The 18,902-nt window shown below is 42.9% G+C and overlaps 1 protein-coding gene across 1 annotated transcript in view; it reads left to right on the plus strand.

Moving 5' to 3' along the window:
- LOC112828773 (uncharacterized) overlaps nucleotides 1-18,902 on the plus strand; it is a 193,714-nt gene that overhangs the window by 166,272 nt on the left and 8,540 nt on the right. The window contains exon 7 of the mRNA XM_073900272.1: nucleotides 13,856-14,049. Coding sequence (XP_073756373.1) covers nucleotides 13,856-14,049 — 194 coding nt within the window. The remainder of the gene's footprint in view (nucleotides 1-13,855; nucleotides 14,050-18,902) is intronic.

Below are 18,902 nucleotides of genomic sequence, written 5' to 3' on the forward strand. Positions count from 1 at the left end.
GCTGGCATTGGTGGCCATGGCTTTGTAGAGGGATGGCCAGAGGTGCAGTTGCAAAGACCCCCCCCCCGCCCCAACAGGCTCCCAGCTCTCTCTAGGCTAGCTGGCTGGCCAGAGGGTACAGGTGGGTACTATTGTTACACCCTCTTAAGGCGTGAAGAAACTGAAGCAGAGAAATTAAGAGACTAGCCCAAGGTCACACAGGCAGTAAGTGGCTAAGCTGGGATGAAACCCAAGCCTCTTCAGTTCAAAGCTCATAGTCTAAGATGCTAAATGAATGAGGAGAGCAGAAGCGTGGTGAGCAATATAATATTGACCTTGCAGGAAAGGTGGGGTGCCAAAGTGGGGGAAGGGTTGCATAGGAGAGGGAGAGGGAGGTGGACAGGCATTGTTTCATTCTCAAACAATTCTTTGTGTGAACTTGTGAGAGCCCATAATGAATTTAAAGTGTGAGTCTGAACACCAAGATTCAAGCTTTGCAAACCATTTCAGGACACCAACGTTAGTTAACGTATGCATCAAGCCCTTCTAGTAAAGAAGGAAACTTGTCAGAACGTTGGTCTCAAGATTCCCCACCCATTCAGCCTTCAGGGCCAGGACCGCCAGAGAAGACAGACCAAGAGCAAATGCATGCCCCCCGACCGCCACGCGAGTTCTCTCATGAAGTACCTGTTACTAATTTTAAAACATTCCGTAGGTCTCTATATTTACCTTCTACACAGGCTTTGATCCCTGGAATTCAGTGAAGACATGGGATCATGTGGGCCCTCTTTGCATCTCGTGGTAGAACAACCAACCAACCTAACTGGGAAAAAAAAATCGATGATGTCAGGTTGGTACACAGAACCGGCCAACAGGCTAAATGGGGAGAGAGAGAAAGGGATGTAATCAGAGGGCATCCAGACCAGTTTTTCTTTATCCAAATGCCCTTCTTTTTATAGGCACCATATCGCTAAAATTCCCTTAGTAATGATTCATTTGTTTGGGCCTCTTTCCGTAATAAAGCTAACAAATCTTATGATGGAAAAAAGTACCTAGCCCACTGGTTTTAAACAGTGTTTTAGACAGGACAACTTATTTTTCTTAAATGAATATATTTTTAAAGATTTTATTTATTTATTTGACAGAGAGAGAGGGAGAGAGAGCACAAGTAGGGGGAGAGACAGAGGGAGAGGGAGAAGTGGACTTCCTGCAACAGAACACACGACTAACCAACAGGTTAACCAAATCAGGTTTCCTTTTTTTCTTATAAAAATAAAAGTCTGAAGAGAGTGAGCTGCCGATGTTGGTTCAGTGGCTCAGAGATCTCAGAGCAAATGTCTTTGTGATTTTCTTGCGTTTTTTGTTTTTTGTTTTTGTTGTTGTGTTTTTTGTTTTGTTTTGCTTTGGTTTGGTTTTTGCCTCATGATCTAAAGAAAAGGAGGTTGCTTCGGTCCCAACCATCACATTTTTGCTCAGGGCAAGAAGAAGATGGAAGGACAGTGCCAGCCATATCTGTTCCTTAAAATCAAGAAACTAAAGGCTTTCCTGAAAACTTCCAGTAGACCTCTGCTTAGGTATTTTGGGCCTGAAATAGGTCACGTGGTCTCCCTAAGATGCAAAAGATCCTGGGAAAATAAATATTTAGCTAGCCCTACTGCCACTCCCAAGAATACTGGGGTTCTGTCGTCAAGGAAGAATACAGGTGTGGTTATGAAGTTGGGCGTGTGAGCCCCAGCCTGGCTGTCTCTTCATGGACTTCATGAAGCAAAACATGACACCTGAAAGTTTTTGTTATGGAAATTGCATAACAAAAAAACTTATAGTGGGAAGCCAGTGACTTCCCCTTTGATGGGAGCAAGTAAGCTTAGGTCCCTGTAGGTTGTTGATGGAGAAAGGGTGCTACAAAGGGGCACAGGGGTAAAGAAAATGATAGAGAAACATTGAAGATAAATTACTGGCAATATGTAAGGTACTCCAGGCAATTTTGACTGAATGTACATAATTTGTCTAGTCGGATGTCGGATATTCTGGAACAATGAGCCTTATAAAATGCTCTAGCTTCTTTAAAAATAGAGTATTTTGTTTCAAGTGGAAGCAGGGGTTGGCTTGTTCAACCAGATACATTCACCTGATTATCCAGAAAACCGCTTTGTGGAGGCACAACTGAACTTATTTGTGTATGATAGAATAGAGGTAAACGTCAGTAAAACAGGTTTCAGAATGCACAGCGACACACACACACACACACACACACACACACACACACACACACACACCCGGCAATAAAGATAAAAACCAGTCTAGGGTGCCTACTCTATCAATGCCTTTCTGCTGAAAAGTGAATTTTGAGGCCATGTGTCTCCCTTCCTGCTAAACAGATAATCAGGGGACAGTTTACCATATCTGTTTCGGGGTATAGTTATGAAACATTTTTGGTGGAGAGCATGAATGAGCAGGGACTTGTCCTGAAAAACAGAACAAAAAGAAATTATTAATCATGTTTCGCTTTGTATATTTACTGTTTTGCTTCTGAAGGGAGTATTAGTCCACTAAGAGATGCATAATTAAGAGATATGCCAGATGGGTAATCAATGTGATTTTAAATTTTTATAGAGAGAGAACAGAGTTGTAGCTTGGATTTTTTTTTTTTAGAAGTTACTTTAGCTCTGCACATTTAAAAACAAACATCTTGCATTAGAAGGTTACTGTCTTCCGTGCAAAGACGTTGAATATGTTCTTAAATCCTTTCATTTTTTAAAAACTGGCCTGATGGAATAGAAGAGCTGAATGGCCTACCAAATGGATGAGAAAAGCTAGCACGCAGAGATGAGAATTGGGGTCCCCTGCAAGGAACGGCTGAGAGCTTTATTTAATCATAATCATCACTATATCAAACAAACAAATGAAAAAACCATAAATTTCACTTTTCTTTCCTTGCTTCGCAGTCAATGGAGATTTGCTTGTTCTCACAATTCTCTGGCTAGAAGGAAATCTAAAGGAAGCACTTTCTGAATCTCCTATTTAAGCAAAGCAAGTGCGATCTTCAGCTACAGGGGCCGTGGCTGCTTGGCCAGTGAGATGGGCTTGGGAATGAGATCACCTTATGGGACCAGGCAGCAGAGCCGATGCCCTAAGGGCAGTGTTTTTAAAACTGTGGGTCCCGACACATGAGGGAATCGTGAAATCAATTTGGAGGGTTCTGACTGCGTATTATTTCTTAGCCCAGTAGAGTTGCACAGAATAGAACAATATTGAATAAAAAACATAAATGTGAGTCACATGTAAGGGTATGCATTATTTATGGAATTTTTGTTCCAATAATAAATGTGCATCCTCATATAAATCATATTTCTTTACATGGGTCAGTCAAAAAAGTTTGAAAAATCCTGCGGCAGGGTTAAGTGTAAGAGGACAGTTGCGCTTTAGCTGACAGCCTCAGCTGGAAGGGACGGCGGTGATGGAGTCTCTGGACTCCTCACACCCTTGTGAACACATGCCAGGGTTGGTAACACAGTTAGTGCTTCTCCAGGATTCTCACACACACATTCTTCCACACAAAGTTGAGAACATTTTTGCCAAGTTACCCATCCAAGAACACACTTTGGAATTTGATTGGCATTGCATTATATTACAGAGCTTGGGGGAGAATTGACATCTTTACTTCATTGAATCTGCCAACCCAAGTGTGCGGGCCCTGTCTGCATTTATTCTAGTTGTTTCCTATATCCCTTTGTTCTGTTTATGTTATTTTTTATAAATGCTTCTCATTTTTTACTTTCTTGTTGACGCCTATGTATTTGGCATATTTTGGTTCCCTTATGAATATATGTATGTATTTTTTCTGTCTTGATACCATTTTCTTTTCTTTTTTTCAAATATACTGACCTCTCTGGCTCACTGAACTTGCGGACGTCTTCCATGCATTCCTGCTTCTGCTCATGTTGTTCCTCTGTGCAGAAAGCCTTTCCCTGCACTGCCTAAGGACTGTCTGCACGCCCAGGCAGAGCTGTCTTTTGGGAGGACTGCCGCAATAACCCTCTAATGAGTCTCTCGGTTTCTCTTCTTACCCACCCGTGATTCCCCACATAGCTATTGGGGTGGTCTTTAAAAACATAAATCAAGATCCTGTCACTTTCCTCCCTAAGACATCTGCGGGCTTTTATTGCCTTTGCAAACATCCAAACTCCATTCAAGACCCTCAACACTTCCCATGATGTGGCTCCTGCCTACTTCTCTGACCTCCTCTCCTGGACTTTTCCTTGTCATGCGTGATGCTTTGGCCATACTAGATTTCTTTTTGGCCCTCAACATTCCAAGCTTGTGCCTCCTGTGGCACATTGGCTGTTGCCTATTCTTGTGATGCCAGGATGCTTCTGCTCCTGACGCTCATGTGGCTAGATCCTTCTGGACATGTGGACACCCCATACATTTTTTTTCAAAGATTTTATTTATTTATTTGACAGAGAGTGACACAGCAAAAGAGGGAACACAAGCAGGGGGAGCGGAGAAGGAGAAGCAGGCTTCCTGCTGAGCAGGGAGCCCGATGCGGGGCTCGATCCCAAGACCCTGGGATCATGACCTGAGCCGAAGGCAGATACTTAACGACTGAGCCACCCAGGCGCCCCCACCCCATACATTTTTAAATTTTGATTTTGAGAAGCCTTTTCTGAACCCCAGTATGAAGTGGCATTCTCCACCCATCTGCTCTCTATGCATCGTTTTCTTTTTTTTAAGACTCTATAGTATCTGCGATTTTCTTATTTGCTTCCTTGACTGTTTCCCACTCCCCCACCTCCCCACCACACACGAGAATGCAATGTGAGTGGAGGCTTTGTTAATGATGGCTATCTCCCCAGCTCCACAAAGGCACTAAATAAATATTTGTGGAATTAATGGATAGTCCTATAAAGTAGGTAGCATACCAACTATGGAGCACAGAAAATATCCGGTCCTTATCTTTAGAAAGTCTATACTAGGAAGGCAGTGACACTGAAAATTGCCTTTCACTTTTCTGAAGTCGTCCTATTGTGGATATGTGTGTCTACAAGCAGGGCTACCTGGAAGCGAGTCCTTTAGAAATGCACTATTAAGAATAGATTTTCACTAGTAAGAAGATGTTCATTGTTGAGGATCTATTTTCATTTGATTTTACAAAGTTTTGAAGACTCTCTTGGAGGTAGACCAGGAACTCTGGAGAGATATCCAGGTAAATAAATCAATCTCTGTCCTTAAAGGAGAATGCTTTTAGTGAGATGAAGAGACTTGTAAAAACGCAGTAAGGCAGTGGCCTTGAACAGCAGTGGGAGTGATGCTCTTATAGTTCTGGGACCTCAGGGCTGTCTCACACTGTTCCAGTATTGGGGCAAACATCCTTGGCTTTGGCATACGAAACCATTACCAACCAATCACACTTTAATTTATTTAAACTCATCTTGGGTGAATTTAACATTCTTCCCCTAAAAGAAGGAATGGTGATTTGATCTATACTTTGGAGGCAAACCCAGAGAATGAACGAGCCTTTCTAAGGACAGTCCTGGGGTATGTTCTAAAAATGAATATAATGTGAGTGAGCTTAAAAAGCTTCCCACTCCCTCAGTAGCAGGCTGCCCTGACTCTCACACCTCCAGGGACTGAGGTAGACTTAGAGCTTGGGGCTCAGCATGCTGCCTGTGTACGGCCTCCTACCGCTTGAGTCCTCCTGTCTGCAGAGTCCTTTAGCTCTGGAACTTGATGATGTTTCTGTATAGAGTAGTGCTGGGGTGTGGGAGGGCCAGGCGGATCCTCCCCTTGGATCCTAAGTTGTTTACCACACTTCCATATAAATTAATTGTATGTTGATAAAGGCCACAGAATCTCTTCTGAAATAGAGGCAGCCTATGTTGAATGAGTGTAAAAATCTCAGAGCCAAGGGGTGGAGGATGGAGAGTAGAAGAGACAAAGAGAAGCCCTTCCAGACAGCTTGGAAGGGCCATTACCTCAGGGCTTCATCGGTGAGTGAGGGCTATTAGAAACCTCATAAATGTTAGTCTAACAAGTGAATGATCCTGGATTTGAGTAGGAACATCTGAAATGATGTTCATTTTCCTAGGAGGGACAATGAAGGTATAACACCTGGCTTACTGGAGGCTATATGAGAACCCAGTGCTCTGGTTTACCAGTGGGGTGCAGCTTTCCGGCCCCGGCCCCCAGTATCACTTCTTGAGTTTCATTTCAAGATTATTGCCATGAACGTGTGATTATATAAGGAGTGTCTTGAGTTGCCCTTAGGCGTTGAGTATTTAGTGGGGTCAAAGGACTGCCATGTCTCTATCACAGAGGAAACAAAGAAAAATGGCCATGACTTTTTTCTGGGCCACAGTTTCGCACTCTGGGGTTCTGTGAATCTAAAACACAGCTCCAAGCTGTGTCATCTGGTCTTCCCTCTTCTCCTCAGCCATCCCTGAAGCTTGGCTGAAGAAGGCTGGAGAGCTCTTCCCTGCCCTGCTCCCCTCTCCCCAGTTCTAATACTTTCCACTACCATTCTGTCAAGCAGTAGCCAAGTTAGGACTTCACAGAAAGGGGAGGTCTATGAGAAAGCCTGAGTTTGTGGTGGTCTGTACCTTGTCACTGCAGGCAGCTCTCTGGGTATAATTTTCCACTAGGCTGAGTCTATTCCTTCATCAACTGAACTCCAAAAGCATCACTAGAAGAGTCACTTTAATGCAAATAAGAATAACCTGGGACCCTTGATCCTTATCTGAGGAGAGGTTTTCAAGTGTTCCCTTTGTGTGGTGGTGTCAGCATGCCCCAGGAATTTTTTGATTAGTAATTACCATGGAGCCTTCACTATATACTAGCCACACTGCGTCAGGATGGCTCAGAAGATTCTTCCCTCTAATATATACTGCTTTTATAAAACAGGCACTCTGCTCTATAAGAAAGGGTAGAACATTATGAAAATTATGATGGGGGACAATCTTTGTTGAGCATCCGCCATTTTGGAATCACTTCTTCTTTGGCCCTCTGCCCTCACCCCATGGCCATAGGTCCTCCATGGTGATATACCAGTTAAACTTTTCCTATGATAGAGACCTTTACATTCCCTGCCTACTTACCTTCCCTTATATTGTGTGCTATCATACCAGATTATCAAAATAGCTGATATTCTAAACAACTCACACTAAGTATATGTCTAGTTATAAATTTATGTGCTATCCAGGGTGATGTAAGGAAGTGTTGAATCACTATATTGTACATCTGAAACTAATATAACACCGTATGTTAACTAACTGGAATTAAAATAAAAACTAAAAATAAATAAATAAATAAAAACAGTAAAAATAAAAAAAAAATAAAGTTATATGCTATCTCTTGCATATGGCATACCTGAATTTTTATGAAGCCCTCCAAATGTTAATTAAGGAGTGCTGAATGATGGGAATTTCAGCTAATAAGAAAGGGCCACTATAGGTGTTTTCCAGATCTCACTGTTTTTGGCACTGCTTACCTACAGTGCACATACACAGACATTATCACTTTTACTTGTAAGCTATCCAAATCCTTATAAAAAAAAGGTTAAAATTGAACTGCATAGGGTTTTCATGACCTGTCTTTGGCAAGGCTTCTAAGTGGTGATTACAGAAATTTTTGTGCAAAGTCAGTGAGACTAGACTTCAGATTTGCTAATGAGATAGCTCTGCGTCTAGCTGGGTGTGGCTGTATTTATCACCTCACACACCTGAGCCATGCTCATGTGGCATCAAGACAGAGAAGGAGGATCATGATTCTTATTGGCTTTCAACAAGTAAAGGCAGACAACTCTGCAACAGGGATTTTGTATTTATGAGCAACAAAGCCAGATAAAGAGGATCTCTGCAATATTACACTAGTTACATAATTTTGTTAATTTCAGTTTGTGCTTTCTCTATAGGAATTTTGAATTTGACCTTCTATAGTATCTAAAGAAATGGGGAAAAGTCCACAAAGGTTAGTTTCATGGGCAAGTTTTCAAGTAGTTCAACTATGAGTGTCTGATTCAGCTCCTCGGCAAACAGCATTCTGTTAAGTTGGGCCATATGAAACTGCTGTTTTTGTAGGGCAAAAAGAGTTGAATATCAGTAATTTCATATGGTTAACCTAATCTGTTGTTGCATACCCTAAGAATAACGTAAATCATCCCACCAAGTATGAATCCTGTTGAGCCAAGAGAAGCTATTCAGTTGCAATTCATGCCACAATTCCTATACAAAATAGAATGATGTTAAAGAAATGAATCTTCTTCTAGATATTGCTTCTTAATAAATGTCTCTAAGGCAATGTTTAACCCACGGCTGAAGTTTTTTTATTTAGTCTTCCCCTTTGATAGAGGCATACCTCTTTTTTATTATTCTTCCCTTTGTTGTGCTTCCCAGATACTGCATTTTTTTTTTTAATTGAAGGTTTCTGACAAACTTGCATTGAACAAGGCTATCAGACCAGTTTTCCAACAGTATTCACTCACTTCATGTCTCTGCATTACATTTTGGTCATTTTGCAGTATTTCAAACTTTTTCATTATTATTATCTTTGTTTCAATGATCTGTGATCAGTGGTCTTAGATGTTACTATTGTAACTGTTTTGGGATGCCATGAACCATGCCTACAGAATTCAATCAATAAATGTTGTGTGTGTCCTGACTGATCCCCCCACCCCCTCAGAGCTCCCTAGTCTCCGAGACACAACAATATTGAAATTAGGCCAGTTAGTAACCCTGCAATGACCTCTAAGTGTTCAAATGCAAGGCAGATTCGCAGGTCTCTCACTTTAAATAAAAAACTAGAAATGATGAAGCTTAGTGAAGAAGGCATGTTGAAAGCGGGGATGGGCTGAGAGCTAGGCCTCTTGTGCCAAACATTTAGCCAGGTCGTGAATGCAAAGGACAAGTTCTTAGAGGAAATTAAAAGTGCTGCTCCAGTGAACAGAAAGGGAAATACCCTTGTTGCTGATATGGAGAAAATTCTAGTGGTCTGGAATGAAGATCAAACCAGCCATAACCTTCCTTTAAGCCAAAGCCTAATCCAGAGCAAGGCCTTAACTCTCTTCAGTTCTATGCAGACCGACCGAGGTGAGGAAGCTGCAAAAGAAAAGTCTGAAGCTAGCAGACGTTGGTTCATGAAGTTTAAGGAAAGAAGCCATCTCCATAACATAACGGTGCAAGGTGAAGCGTCAAGTGCTGATGGAGAAGTTGCAGCAAGTCATCCAGAAGATCTAGCTAAGAGAATTCCTGAAGGGCACTACACTAAACAACAGATTTTCAACGTGGATGAAACAGCCTCTTCTTGGAACAAGATACCATCTAGGGCTTTCAGAGCTAACGAGAAGACAGTGCCTGGCTTCAAAGCTTCAAAGTATAGGTTGACTCTCTTGTTAGGAGCTAATGCAGCTGGTGACTTTCTCTTAAAGCCAGTGCTTGTTTACTATTCTGAGAATCCTAGGGCCCTTCAGAATGATGCTAAATCTACTCTGCCTGTGCTCCATCAATGAAATAACAAAGTCCGTATAGCAGCACATCTGTTTGCAACATGGTTTACTGAATATTTTAAGCCCACTGTTGAGACCTACTACTCAAAAAAAAAAAAAAAAAAAAGATTCCTTTCAAAATCTTACTGCTCCTGCTCACCCAAGAGCTCTGATGGAGATGGACAGCAAGATTAGTGTTGTTTTCATGCCTGCTAGCACAACATCCATGCTGCAGCTCATGGATCAAGCAGTAATTTAATAAGACTTGGCTTTCAAGTCTTACTATTTAAGAAATACATTTCATAAGGCTGTAGCTGCCATAGATAGTGATTCCTCTGATGGATGTGGGCAAAGTAAGTTGAAAACCTTCCAGAAAGGACTTACCTTTCTAGATGCCATTGAGAACATTCATGATTCATGGGAAGAAGTCCAAATATCAACATGAACAGGAGTTTGGAAGAAGTTGATTCCAACATCATGGATGACTTTGAGGGGTTCAAGACTTCGGTGGAGGAAGTAACTGCAGATGTGGTGGAAATAGCCAGAGAACTAGAATGAGAAGTGGACCCTGAAGATGGACTGAATTATTACATTCTTGTGATAAAACTTCAACGGATGAGGAGTTGCTTTCTTATGGATGAGCAAAGAAAGTGGTTTCTTGAGATGGAATCTACTCCTGGGGAAGGTGCTGTAAAGACTGTTGAAATGAGGGGCGCCTGGGTGGCTCAGTTGTTAAGCGTCTGCCTTCGGCTCAGGTCATGATCCCAGGGTCCTGGGATCGAGCCCCGCATCGGGCTCCCTGCTCGGCAGGAAGCCTGCTTCTCCCTCTCCCACTCCCCCTGCTTGTGTTCCTGCTCTCGCTATCTCTCTCTCTGTCCAATAAATAAATGAAATCTTAAAAAAAAAAAAAAAGACTGTTGAAAGGACAACCCAGGGTTTAGACTATTACACCAACTTAGCTGAATAAGGATCTGTAGAGTTTGAGAGGATGGATTCCAATTCTGTGAGAAATTCTCCTGTGGATAAATTCCCATCAAACAGCATCGTATGCTACAAATTATTCATGGAAGGAAGAGTCAATGGTTGCAGCAAACTTCACTGTTGTCTTATTTTAAGAAATTGCCACAGCCACCCCAGGCTTCAGCAGCCACAACCCTGAACAGTCAGCAGCCACCAACATGGAGACAAGACCTCCACCAGCAAGGAAATTATGACTCATTGCAAGCTCAGATGATGGTTATCATTTTTTAGCAATAAACTATTTTAAATTAAGGTTTGTGCATTGTTTTTTTTAGACATAATGCTATTATACACTTAATAGGCTACATATAGTATAGAGTAAACATAACTTTTACATGTACTTTTTTAATGCAAAAATTCATTTGACTCGCTTTGTTGTGACATTCACTTTATTGCAGGGGTCTAGAACCAAATCCACAATATCTCAAAGTATTCCTATAATTAGAAGTCAGAGTCATCATTACAATGTGCTGATGGCAATCTAGAACATGAGGAAAGGAGTATCCAGGGTGGCAACTTCCTGGGTCTGGGGGAAATCTGCTACCCAGGTAGGTATGAAGAGGACAGTTTAATGGTCCAAGAACATTGACTGAGTATAAGAACCTCAGTCCTAATTCTGAATAATGTTGGCCCCAAGGTATCTGATCAGTTGCTTAGAGTATAACAGCAAGGTATTAAGGTGTGGGTCGAATCCTGTAAGTTAAGCTAGATTTTAGTTTCATCCAGGAATCTTTCCAAGGGTGACTGATGTATGTGGTTAAATCCAGGGGTAGAGGGGAAGGATATGCGTCCAGAAAGGAGATAGGTAAGAACTAGGTGGGGTCTTACGCCCTTATTTTAGCGGGTTGGGTTGAGGTTGTGGCTAGTCCTCGACAGGAATCCTCAGAGGGCAAGCAAATAGAATTAAGGCTTCTTCCTTGAGGTGCTGCTTAGGCAGATACCTAATCCCAAAATGAAGCCAACATACTAGGCAGGTTCAGCTAGAACTTTGGAGCTACTCAGGCATCAGAATCTTCCTCAGCAGATTTGGGACCCACATAATTTTTGGCTGATAAAGATACCTGCAGTGAGACCAGAGATCTGGGTCTGTGTCACAGGACTCAGAGCTTAAGAGTAGGTCCAAAGTTCAAATCCCCTGGACACAGACTATTGCTTCCTGACATTCAGGGACAGATAGGCTGGAACCTGCATGTGGAGACCATCAATAGGTCTAGTTCTGAGGAGCTGGGGATTGAAAGATATGGAGGAACCAAGTAGGGGCTGATACTCTTGGTTCATATTCACACTAAAACTCAGTTTTGAGCTACGCTCCGTCAACTTTTTATTGAGTATCTGCTATCATCCACATATCAAATTAGGTTCTTAATTCCCTTAATCCTCATAATAACTTCATGAGGACAGTTTATGATTTCAATCCTAGAAGACTGAGAGTATAATAATCTCTCCATGATTTTGGGAATAATAATTATTGGACCACAAATCCAAATCTTTATGTTTCCATATAAGGGAAGGTATATTTGTTTCCTATTGCTGCTGTAACAAATTATCATAAATTTAGTGGCTTAAAATGCCACATATTTATTCTCTTATGGCTCTGGAGGTCAGAAGCCTAAAGTCAAGGTGTTGGCAGGGTGGGTTCCTTCTGCAGACTTAAGGGCAGAATACGTTGCCTGGTGTTTTTGGCTTCCAGAGGCCACTTGCATCCCTTGGCTTGTGACCTCTTCTTGTATCACTCCAACCTCTTGCTTCCGTCTCCACATCTCCTGCTATTGGTTCTAGTCTCCTGCTTCCCTCTTATAAGGACTTTTGTATTAGACAGGCTCCCCCTAGATAGTCCCCCCCCCCTCACATCTGCAAATTCCCTTTTACTGTGTAAGATAACATATTTTCAGGTTCTGGGAACTAGGATGTAGACTTTGGGGGTGGGGGACATTATTCTGCTTACCATAGCAGCGGGGGGGGGGGGGGCATGGAGGGAGAGGCTTTGAGCTGGGGAGGCAAATGTGGCCAGACAGAAGGGAAACTGTTATATTCCTCTGAGGCTGACATGGGGCAGGGAAAGGGGCAGAGACAGGAGCCCCTCTGCATACAGAAACTTCAGTGGAGGATGCCTGTAGGAGAGCAGCTCTCAGTAGGGAAGGTTCATTGCTAGATGGGTCTTGGGGCTGCCTGGAGCTACAGGGTCTAAAGACAGATGGCAGGACCAGTTCTCTGCAGCAGCATCTTGTAGCTAAAGAAGAAGACATAAAGGTGATGAGCATCATGTAGAAATGCCCGCCTACTCCCCTTGGCTTTCTGGAAACATCAGCCAGGATTCTTGTGTGACCTCATAGAGGAGGGGAATGGGTCCCCCAACAGACCGAGGTTGAATATCTGGTTGAGCTGACCAGTGGGGATTGAAACAAGATGAAATATCATGTTTAGAGGTTTTTAAAGGACTATGGCATCGGACCTTAGTATTGTGGTTTTAAAGTCCTACCTCTTGGAGTTGCAAACTTTGGCAGGGGCCATAGAAGGTGGAAGGGGCTGCTGAGGGCAGAGAATAAAGTGTTTTCGGCCAGTGTGCTCCAAGCAACCTCTACTTCTAGAACTAAAGATGAAGAACATCTCACTTCCAAGTGCTCCTTAACTCGGGGTCCAAACCTAAATCAAACAACCTGCTAGTTAGTCAGGCTCCTTCAATGGCAGCTAGTATCTGAATAACAATAACCATATTAATAAGTATATCCAGCAGGGGAGATAAAAAGGTGGTAGGGTATTCCCAAGAGGAAAATTAATTTCTTTTTATAATCCGCTGCAGTTTATTTCACATATTCATGACCCGCCCAGTATGTTTTTTCTTTATGACGAGCCATAAAAATGACAAAATACATTAGCCAAGTTCTTCGTTTCTGCTAAAATGACCATATTCAAAAATAATAACAGAGACTTGTATCAGCGATGCAAAAGATGCATGAAGTAATTGGGGCTTAATTTGTACACAAACTGTCAAGGCAGTTTTCCTCACGGCCTGCATCTTCTGAATTCATTAGTCTCTAATTACGGCCAGTGGGGACCAGCAGTTAGAAGGTTAAAGAGGTTCTGACAGGCCTAATCATTGCTCAGGAAGCTGAAAATGTATGCAAAGTCTCAGCAGATGGGGTGAGAGCGGCTTCTGCCAAGTGATAACTGTTATTCCTTTGCACCTCCAAAGCTGTCATCCTAATAGGCACATTTTAAATTTATTAATGCTCTAGTTACAATGCATACACAGTCTCTAATGGTATGTCATTCTGAGTATATAAACTGAGCAATTAACACATATTACCTGGTAATGGTAAAATTATTTGTTGCCTGTTTTTTTTTTTTTTTTTTTTTTTTGGTTGTCTCCTATTCCAGTAAGAATTGTCCCAGGAGAAGCTTCCCTTTGTTAAAATGGAAGCAAAGCCACCCTGAAGATGGGTTTCTCTTTTTACTCGGATACTACAATCGATCTGAATGCCTTCGTCTGGCTTTTCTGTACTCTGACCTGTCTCATCTGTCACGGACTTCTGGCCTCCCGCATCAGAATCTAGGAGTTAAAAACAGTGCAAGTGAGCTGCTTCGTTGGACTTTTGGGAAGTGGCAGAGAACTCCAAGTTGGGATGAAATGCCCCTTTAAAGTGAGAGGAGACCCAGGGTCGTAGTTCTTGTTTGTGACTTTACCCTAAGTCCTAGAGGGAGAGGTAATGTGTATTTTGCAATTTCTCATCCCAAAGTCCTCAGTAACTTACCCTTCTTTGGTGGCCTCCCTGACTTTAATCCTGATTGCTTGAAAGCTAACTAATCACCAGCAAGAAGGGAGTGTGTGTGTGTGTGTGTGTCTTGTCTTTCCTGTGCCTATAGCCATGACATGGGAAGAGCCTTTAATTAAATGCAGCACTTAGTGCAACAATTGTTTGCATGTAGGAGGCCACAGAAATGGAGACAGCTGGAATGGATAGTCCCTAAATTGTAGGCTTTGTCAGGACTACAAGATTCATAAGCGGTCCTAATAGCATGATAAGGTGTTAATCTCAGCAACAGAGCAATTATCTATCCAGTGACGGACCGCCACTCTCTGTACCCACTAGCTCGTTTCAGTTAATTGATTTACACGGTATAGAAGTAATATAACAACAACAAAAAAATGTAGCAGAGACTTTATGTTAATTAAAAACTGTGATTACATTTCCCTACTAGGTGATGTGTTTGAGATTTTCATACCACCCAGAAAAGATAGCCAACTATTAGGTAATAAGTTTTCTTTGCCTGAGACCAAATAATCCATCCATTGTGGTTCCTTCAGTGCCTGGAAGAATAGTCCCGGTTGATTAACAGACTTGAGTTGTGTGACCTCGGACAAGTGTCCTCATTTCTCTGAGCCTCAGTTGCCTCATCTCCAAGGTGAGAAGTCGGTTCTAGACGATCTCTGACCTCAAAGATCTTTCTCTGTTCTGAGAGCCATACTTCTCTGATTTTGCGGGCTGTGTAGCCACGGAAGGATTATACCATTGAGCTGGAGCAATAGTTCTGAGTAGGTCAGCTTTTTATCTTCTACTTCCCATTTTCAACTTGGAAGTTTAATCTGCTTTCTGACCATCCTGTTTATTTATAACTTTTTTTTTTATATGTGCACAGTGGATTTTTTCCGGCCCCTTTGCTGTATTTTTGCTATATGATATAGCTATTCATTTCCAGAGATTTAAAAAATCGTCTCAGCATCTCTTTAATGGGAAATCCAACGAAGAGAGTCTAGACATGCCCTGCGGTGCCCGCTTACTTGGTGTGATGTAGAACTGTAGGGAGAAGGGACATCCTGGGGTCTCTGTGGATGGCAGATATGGGGTCTGCCCTTGTGGCCTCCCCTATGCACGTGAGGGTGGACCCCAGTTTGTGCCACTGGTTTCTCGGTCTATAGAGCGGATGCACTGGGCTCACTGTTCCCTGACGTCTGTTTTCAGCAGCAACTTTTGATGACTCTCATTCATTCTGAGAAAAAGGAATTTTCTCGAAATTGGAGTCTTAGAAGGTAGATGGGTTTTAGAGAAACCAATGGGTAGAGAGAGAAAGAGAAGCCCTGAAAGCTGTTTATAGGAGCAGAGTTTGGCTGAGAAACTCTAGCATTTTGTGGATGGCAGGTCATGGTGTGGGGCCATGAGTTACTCTTCCGTGAAAAGGTAAATAGTGGTTAAGATTAGTAACCAGAGAAAGCAAAACTTGGTCTTGGAATCTACCATCCACTTGCCCATCTTGGGGCCACCTTGCCTCTTCAGGGGGAAAAGCAGACCTACTTAAACTCTCCTGGAAGTGGCACCATAGTGTGCTCTGCTCTTAAGGTGAAGGGAGTGTGGCCAGGAGGGATTGCTTTTACCCGGAGCCTTAGTTGTCCAGTGTCAGCAAGCTTCCGTTGGAGGGTGTCAGGAACACACGGGGGTTCAGGGAAACCGTTCCCAGCTCCCTGTGCTTACACTTACTTTGCCACATACCCCCAGTGACACACATGCCAAAGACCCTGGTCATGGCAGGTCCCTGGAACCACCTTGGAGTCATGCAAGCCCAGTGTTAATCTTAGCAGAGAAGAAAATCAGGAGTGGAAATCTGTTCACATAATTTCCAGACTCAGTTCTGGAGCACGGTTCCTAGGAGCGGAATAGAACCTGGATCCGGCCTGCCTCAGTGCCAGTCCATGAGGCTCTACCTCATGTCCCCGCGTCCATGGGCAGGACCCTTTGCTTTCCCATGCCTCGGTTTCCTTCTTCTAGGGAGAATAATAGCACTTCTCCCATAAAGCAGTTCTGAGGATTAAAGGAGTTAATGGATGTAAAGTTCTCAGGAAGCACTGATTAAACGTTTGCTGTAGTTAATTACGGATCATCTATGAGCAGGCTATGTGTGGGTATGTTGATCAGTAGCTGAAGGCCCCGGGCATGTTGAATACTCTAGTGTTGTTAGCTTGAGACTCTTAGTAATTTTTGAACAAGGAACCCTCCATTTTCATTTTGTACTGGATTCCACAAATTCAATAGCTCGTTCTGTCTACAAGGCTGTGGTGCTAAAATCCAAAGTCTGTGTAATGTTGATATCAAAATGACCAACTTTCACATTACCTTGTTGAGAAAGGTCAGATTTTCCCTTAAGAGAGGTTGTTTGCTCCTTGAGCTAAAGTAAATATTTTATGAACATTTGTGTGGAGCCAGTGATTACTTGTCTTTAGTGATATAATTTGATAGTAATATTGTTCATTTCTATTTGTGCTTCAAAGGTAGAATTGGATTTCTATGGTTGCTCAATATTATGATGAACAGTAGTGAGATCTTAAACTTTAAAAATTAAAGGATGATTCTGGGCCACCTGGGTGGCTCAGTCGGTTAAGCATCCAATTCTTGATTTTGGCTCCAGTCGTGATCTCAGGGTTGTGAGATCCAGCCCCACATCAGGATCCACGCTCAGTGGGGAGTCTGCTTGGATTCTCTTTCCCTTTACCACTCCCCCCAAGCGCGTGCACTCTCCCTCTCTCTATATCAATCAATCTTTTAAAAAATAAAAGAAAACATTCAAATATGATTCTAAGTTTCTTGTATTAATTTCTAGGCATTTTTTTATAGATTCATCATTTTTTCTCCTAAGGATGGAGAAAATATAAGTTCTCTGCACTCTCTAAAGTGCCCATCATAGTCCTGACAACTAGTGATTAGTTAGGAAATAATTTTAAAGTTGCCCAATAAGATAACCATGCACCTCACGAGGGATGGTGAATATATCTGGGTAACAATGAAGTGAATATACAATCAGCCCCTCCCCCCCATCACGTATGTTGACTGTGCTCAGTTCATGAACTTGGATTAAAATTTAAAAGCCAGGTGGGGGGTAGGGGGGGTGCTGCTGCTTATTTTTGTGGAAATTGTCAGCAACCATTCCATGAAGAATAAAGGCTCTTCCTGATAATATTCCACTATCAGCCCTTATTAAATTCCCCGCATATGAGAGCTGGAATGTGGAACTTCAGAAATCATTTTCTTGTTGCCTCATTTTGCAGTTGAGGAGACTGATACCCACAAAGGTAGAGCTATCTGAAAGTCACACAGTTCATTGGTGCTTAGCAAAGGGTTCACAGTGTCCTAGGTCATGGGATGGAGGATGGTCCATGCGGTGGGCAGAGTTCCAGGGCACAGACAGTTACCTTGGACAATTCAGTGATGATGGGCCGGGTGCAGTACATAGGACTGGCATTAACTACTTCAGAGAACAATGACAAGGACAGCTTAGTCCCAACTCAGCTTCCATCTCGCACTGGGGAGAGGCTTGAGATTTCTTAAGCTAATGTTTTCTCTCTCCCAACACGTGTCTTCATTTTAGCCACACGTTTTCTGGGAGACATGCACTCTAAGTGTGCCTTCAAATCTTTCTGTATTAACATTTAGACCAGCAGCCTTTGCACATGATATTGGAGTATCGGCAGTCTTTGTTTCTGGTACTGTGAAAGGTGAGTCTTGTCTAGCTGTGAGGAGGGGACCTGGGGGTGATCCCTGGAAGCATTTGATGAATCCAAAAGAAGGGTGGCATGGATGTCAAGCATATTATTGATGCTTCAGAGCCTTAACTATAACCCAGGAGTCTTACTTCCCCAGATGCCCTGTAACTCCTTTTGAAATTGGTTCCATTTATCTTTTTACTTGTTCTCTTACTTGGAGAGTCATCCCTCCCCTTCCCTTACTCCTCTGGTCTGGCACTGCCTGGAGGGGGCAAAGGCCTGCTGGGAGCAGGGCCCCAGTGTCTCCTGTCAGTTCTCCCCTTGAGAAAGACAACAGGCCCCCGGGCAGCCTGTTTGTACCACGGCCAGCATAGCAGGAGGTGGTCATCAACACACAGGCCTGGGGGCGGGGGGTCCCCATTTCTTGGCAGAGTAGATGTTGTGATTTTTTTTTTTTCAGAAGGCACATATCTTTAGGTGCTACCTGTCAGGTGAGGGGGTTGGTAATCTGGGGCATCTGGATTCCGTTTACCAGATGGAGCTGAGCTAACAATCGAGGTCGGGGTGTGGGGGGGGTTGGATAAATCAGTTGCTGCATAGATTTGGTTGTTCACTTGAGGGTGTGAGGCAGACACAGCCCTACAACTGGGCTAGGAGAGAGGGTCCACTATGAGGGAGGCAAAGGGCCCTCGCAGGATCAGTGAGGGAACAGATACTCATGGTGAGACTTGATGACAGTTTTTGGTGCAATGGTATTCCCTTAGTAGGCACGGGGATCCAGGATCTTTCTTACTGTGATGTTGGACGTCCCTAATGTTTGTTGACCCTGTGCTTATGGTATTCTTCAGAGCTTTGAGCAATCGGAGCTAAATCTTGACAGGAGTGACTCCAGAGTAGATGCTGTGATTTTTTTTTTTTTCAGAAGGCACATATCTTTAGGTGCTACCTGTCAGG

The sequence above is a fragment of the Callorhinus ursinus genome, unplaced genomic scaffold (assembly GCF_003265705.2).
Source record: "Callorhinus ursinus isolate GAN/ISIS: 27379988/994484 unplaced genomic scaffold, GSC_fseal_2.0 scaffold13, whole genome shotgun sequence".
NCBI classification, from domain to species: domain Eukaryota; kingdom Metazoa; phylum Chordata; class Mammalia; order Carnivora; family Otariidae; genus Callorhinus; species Callorhinus ursinus.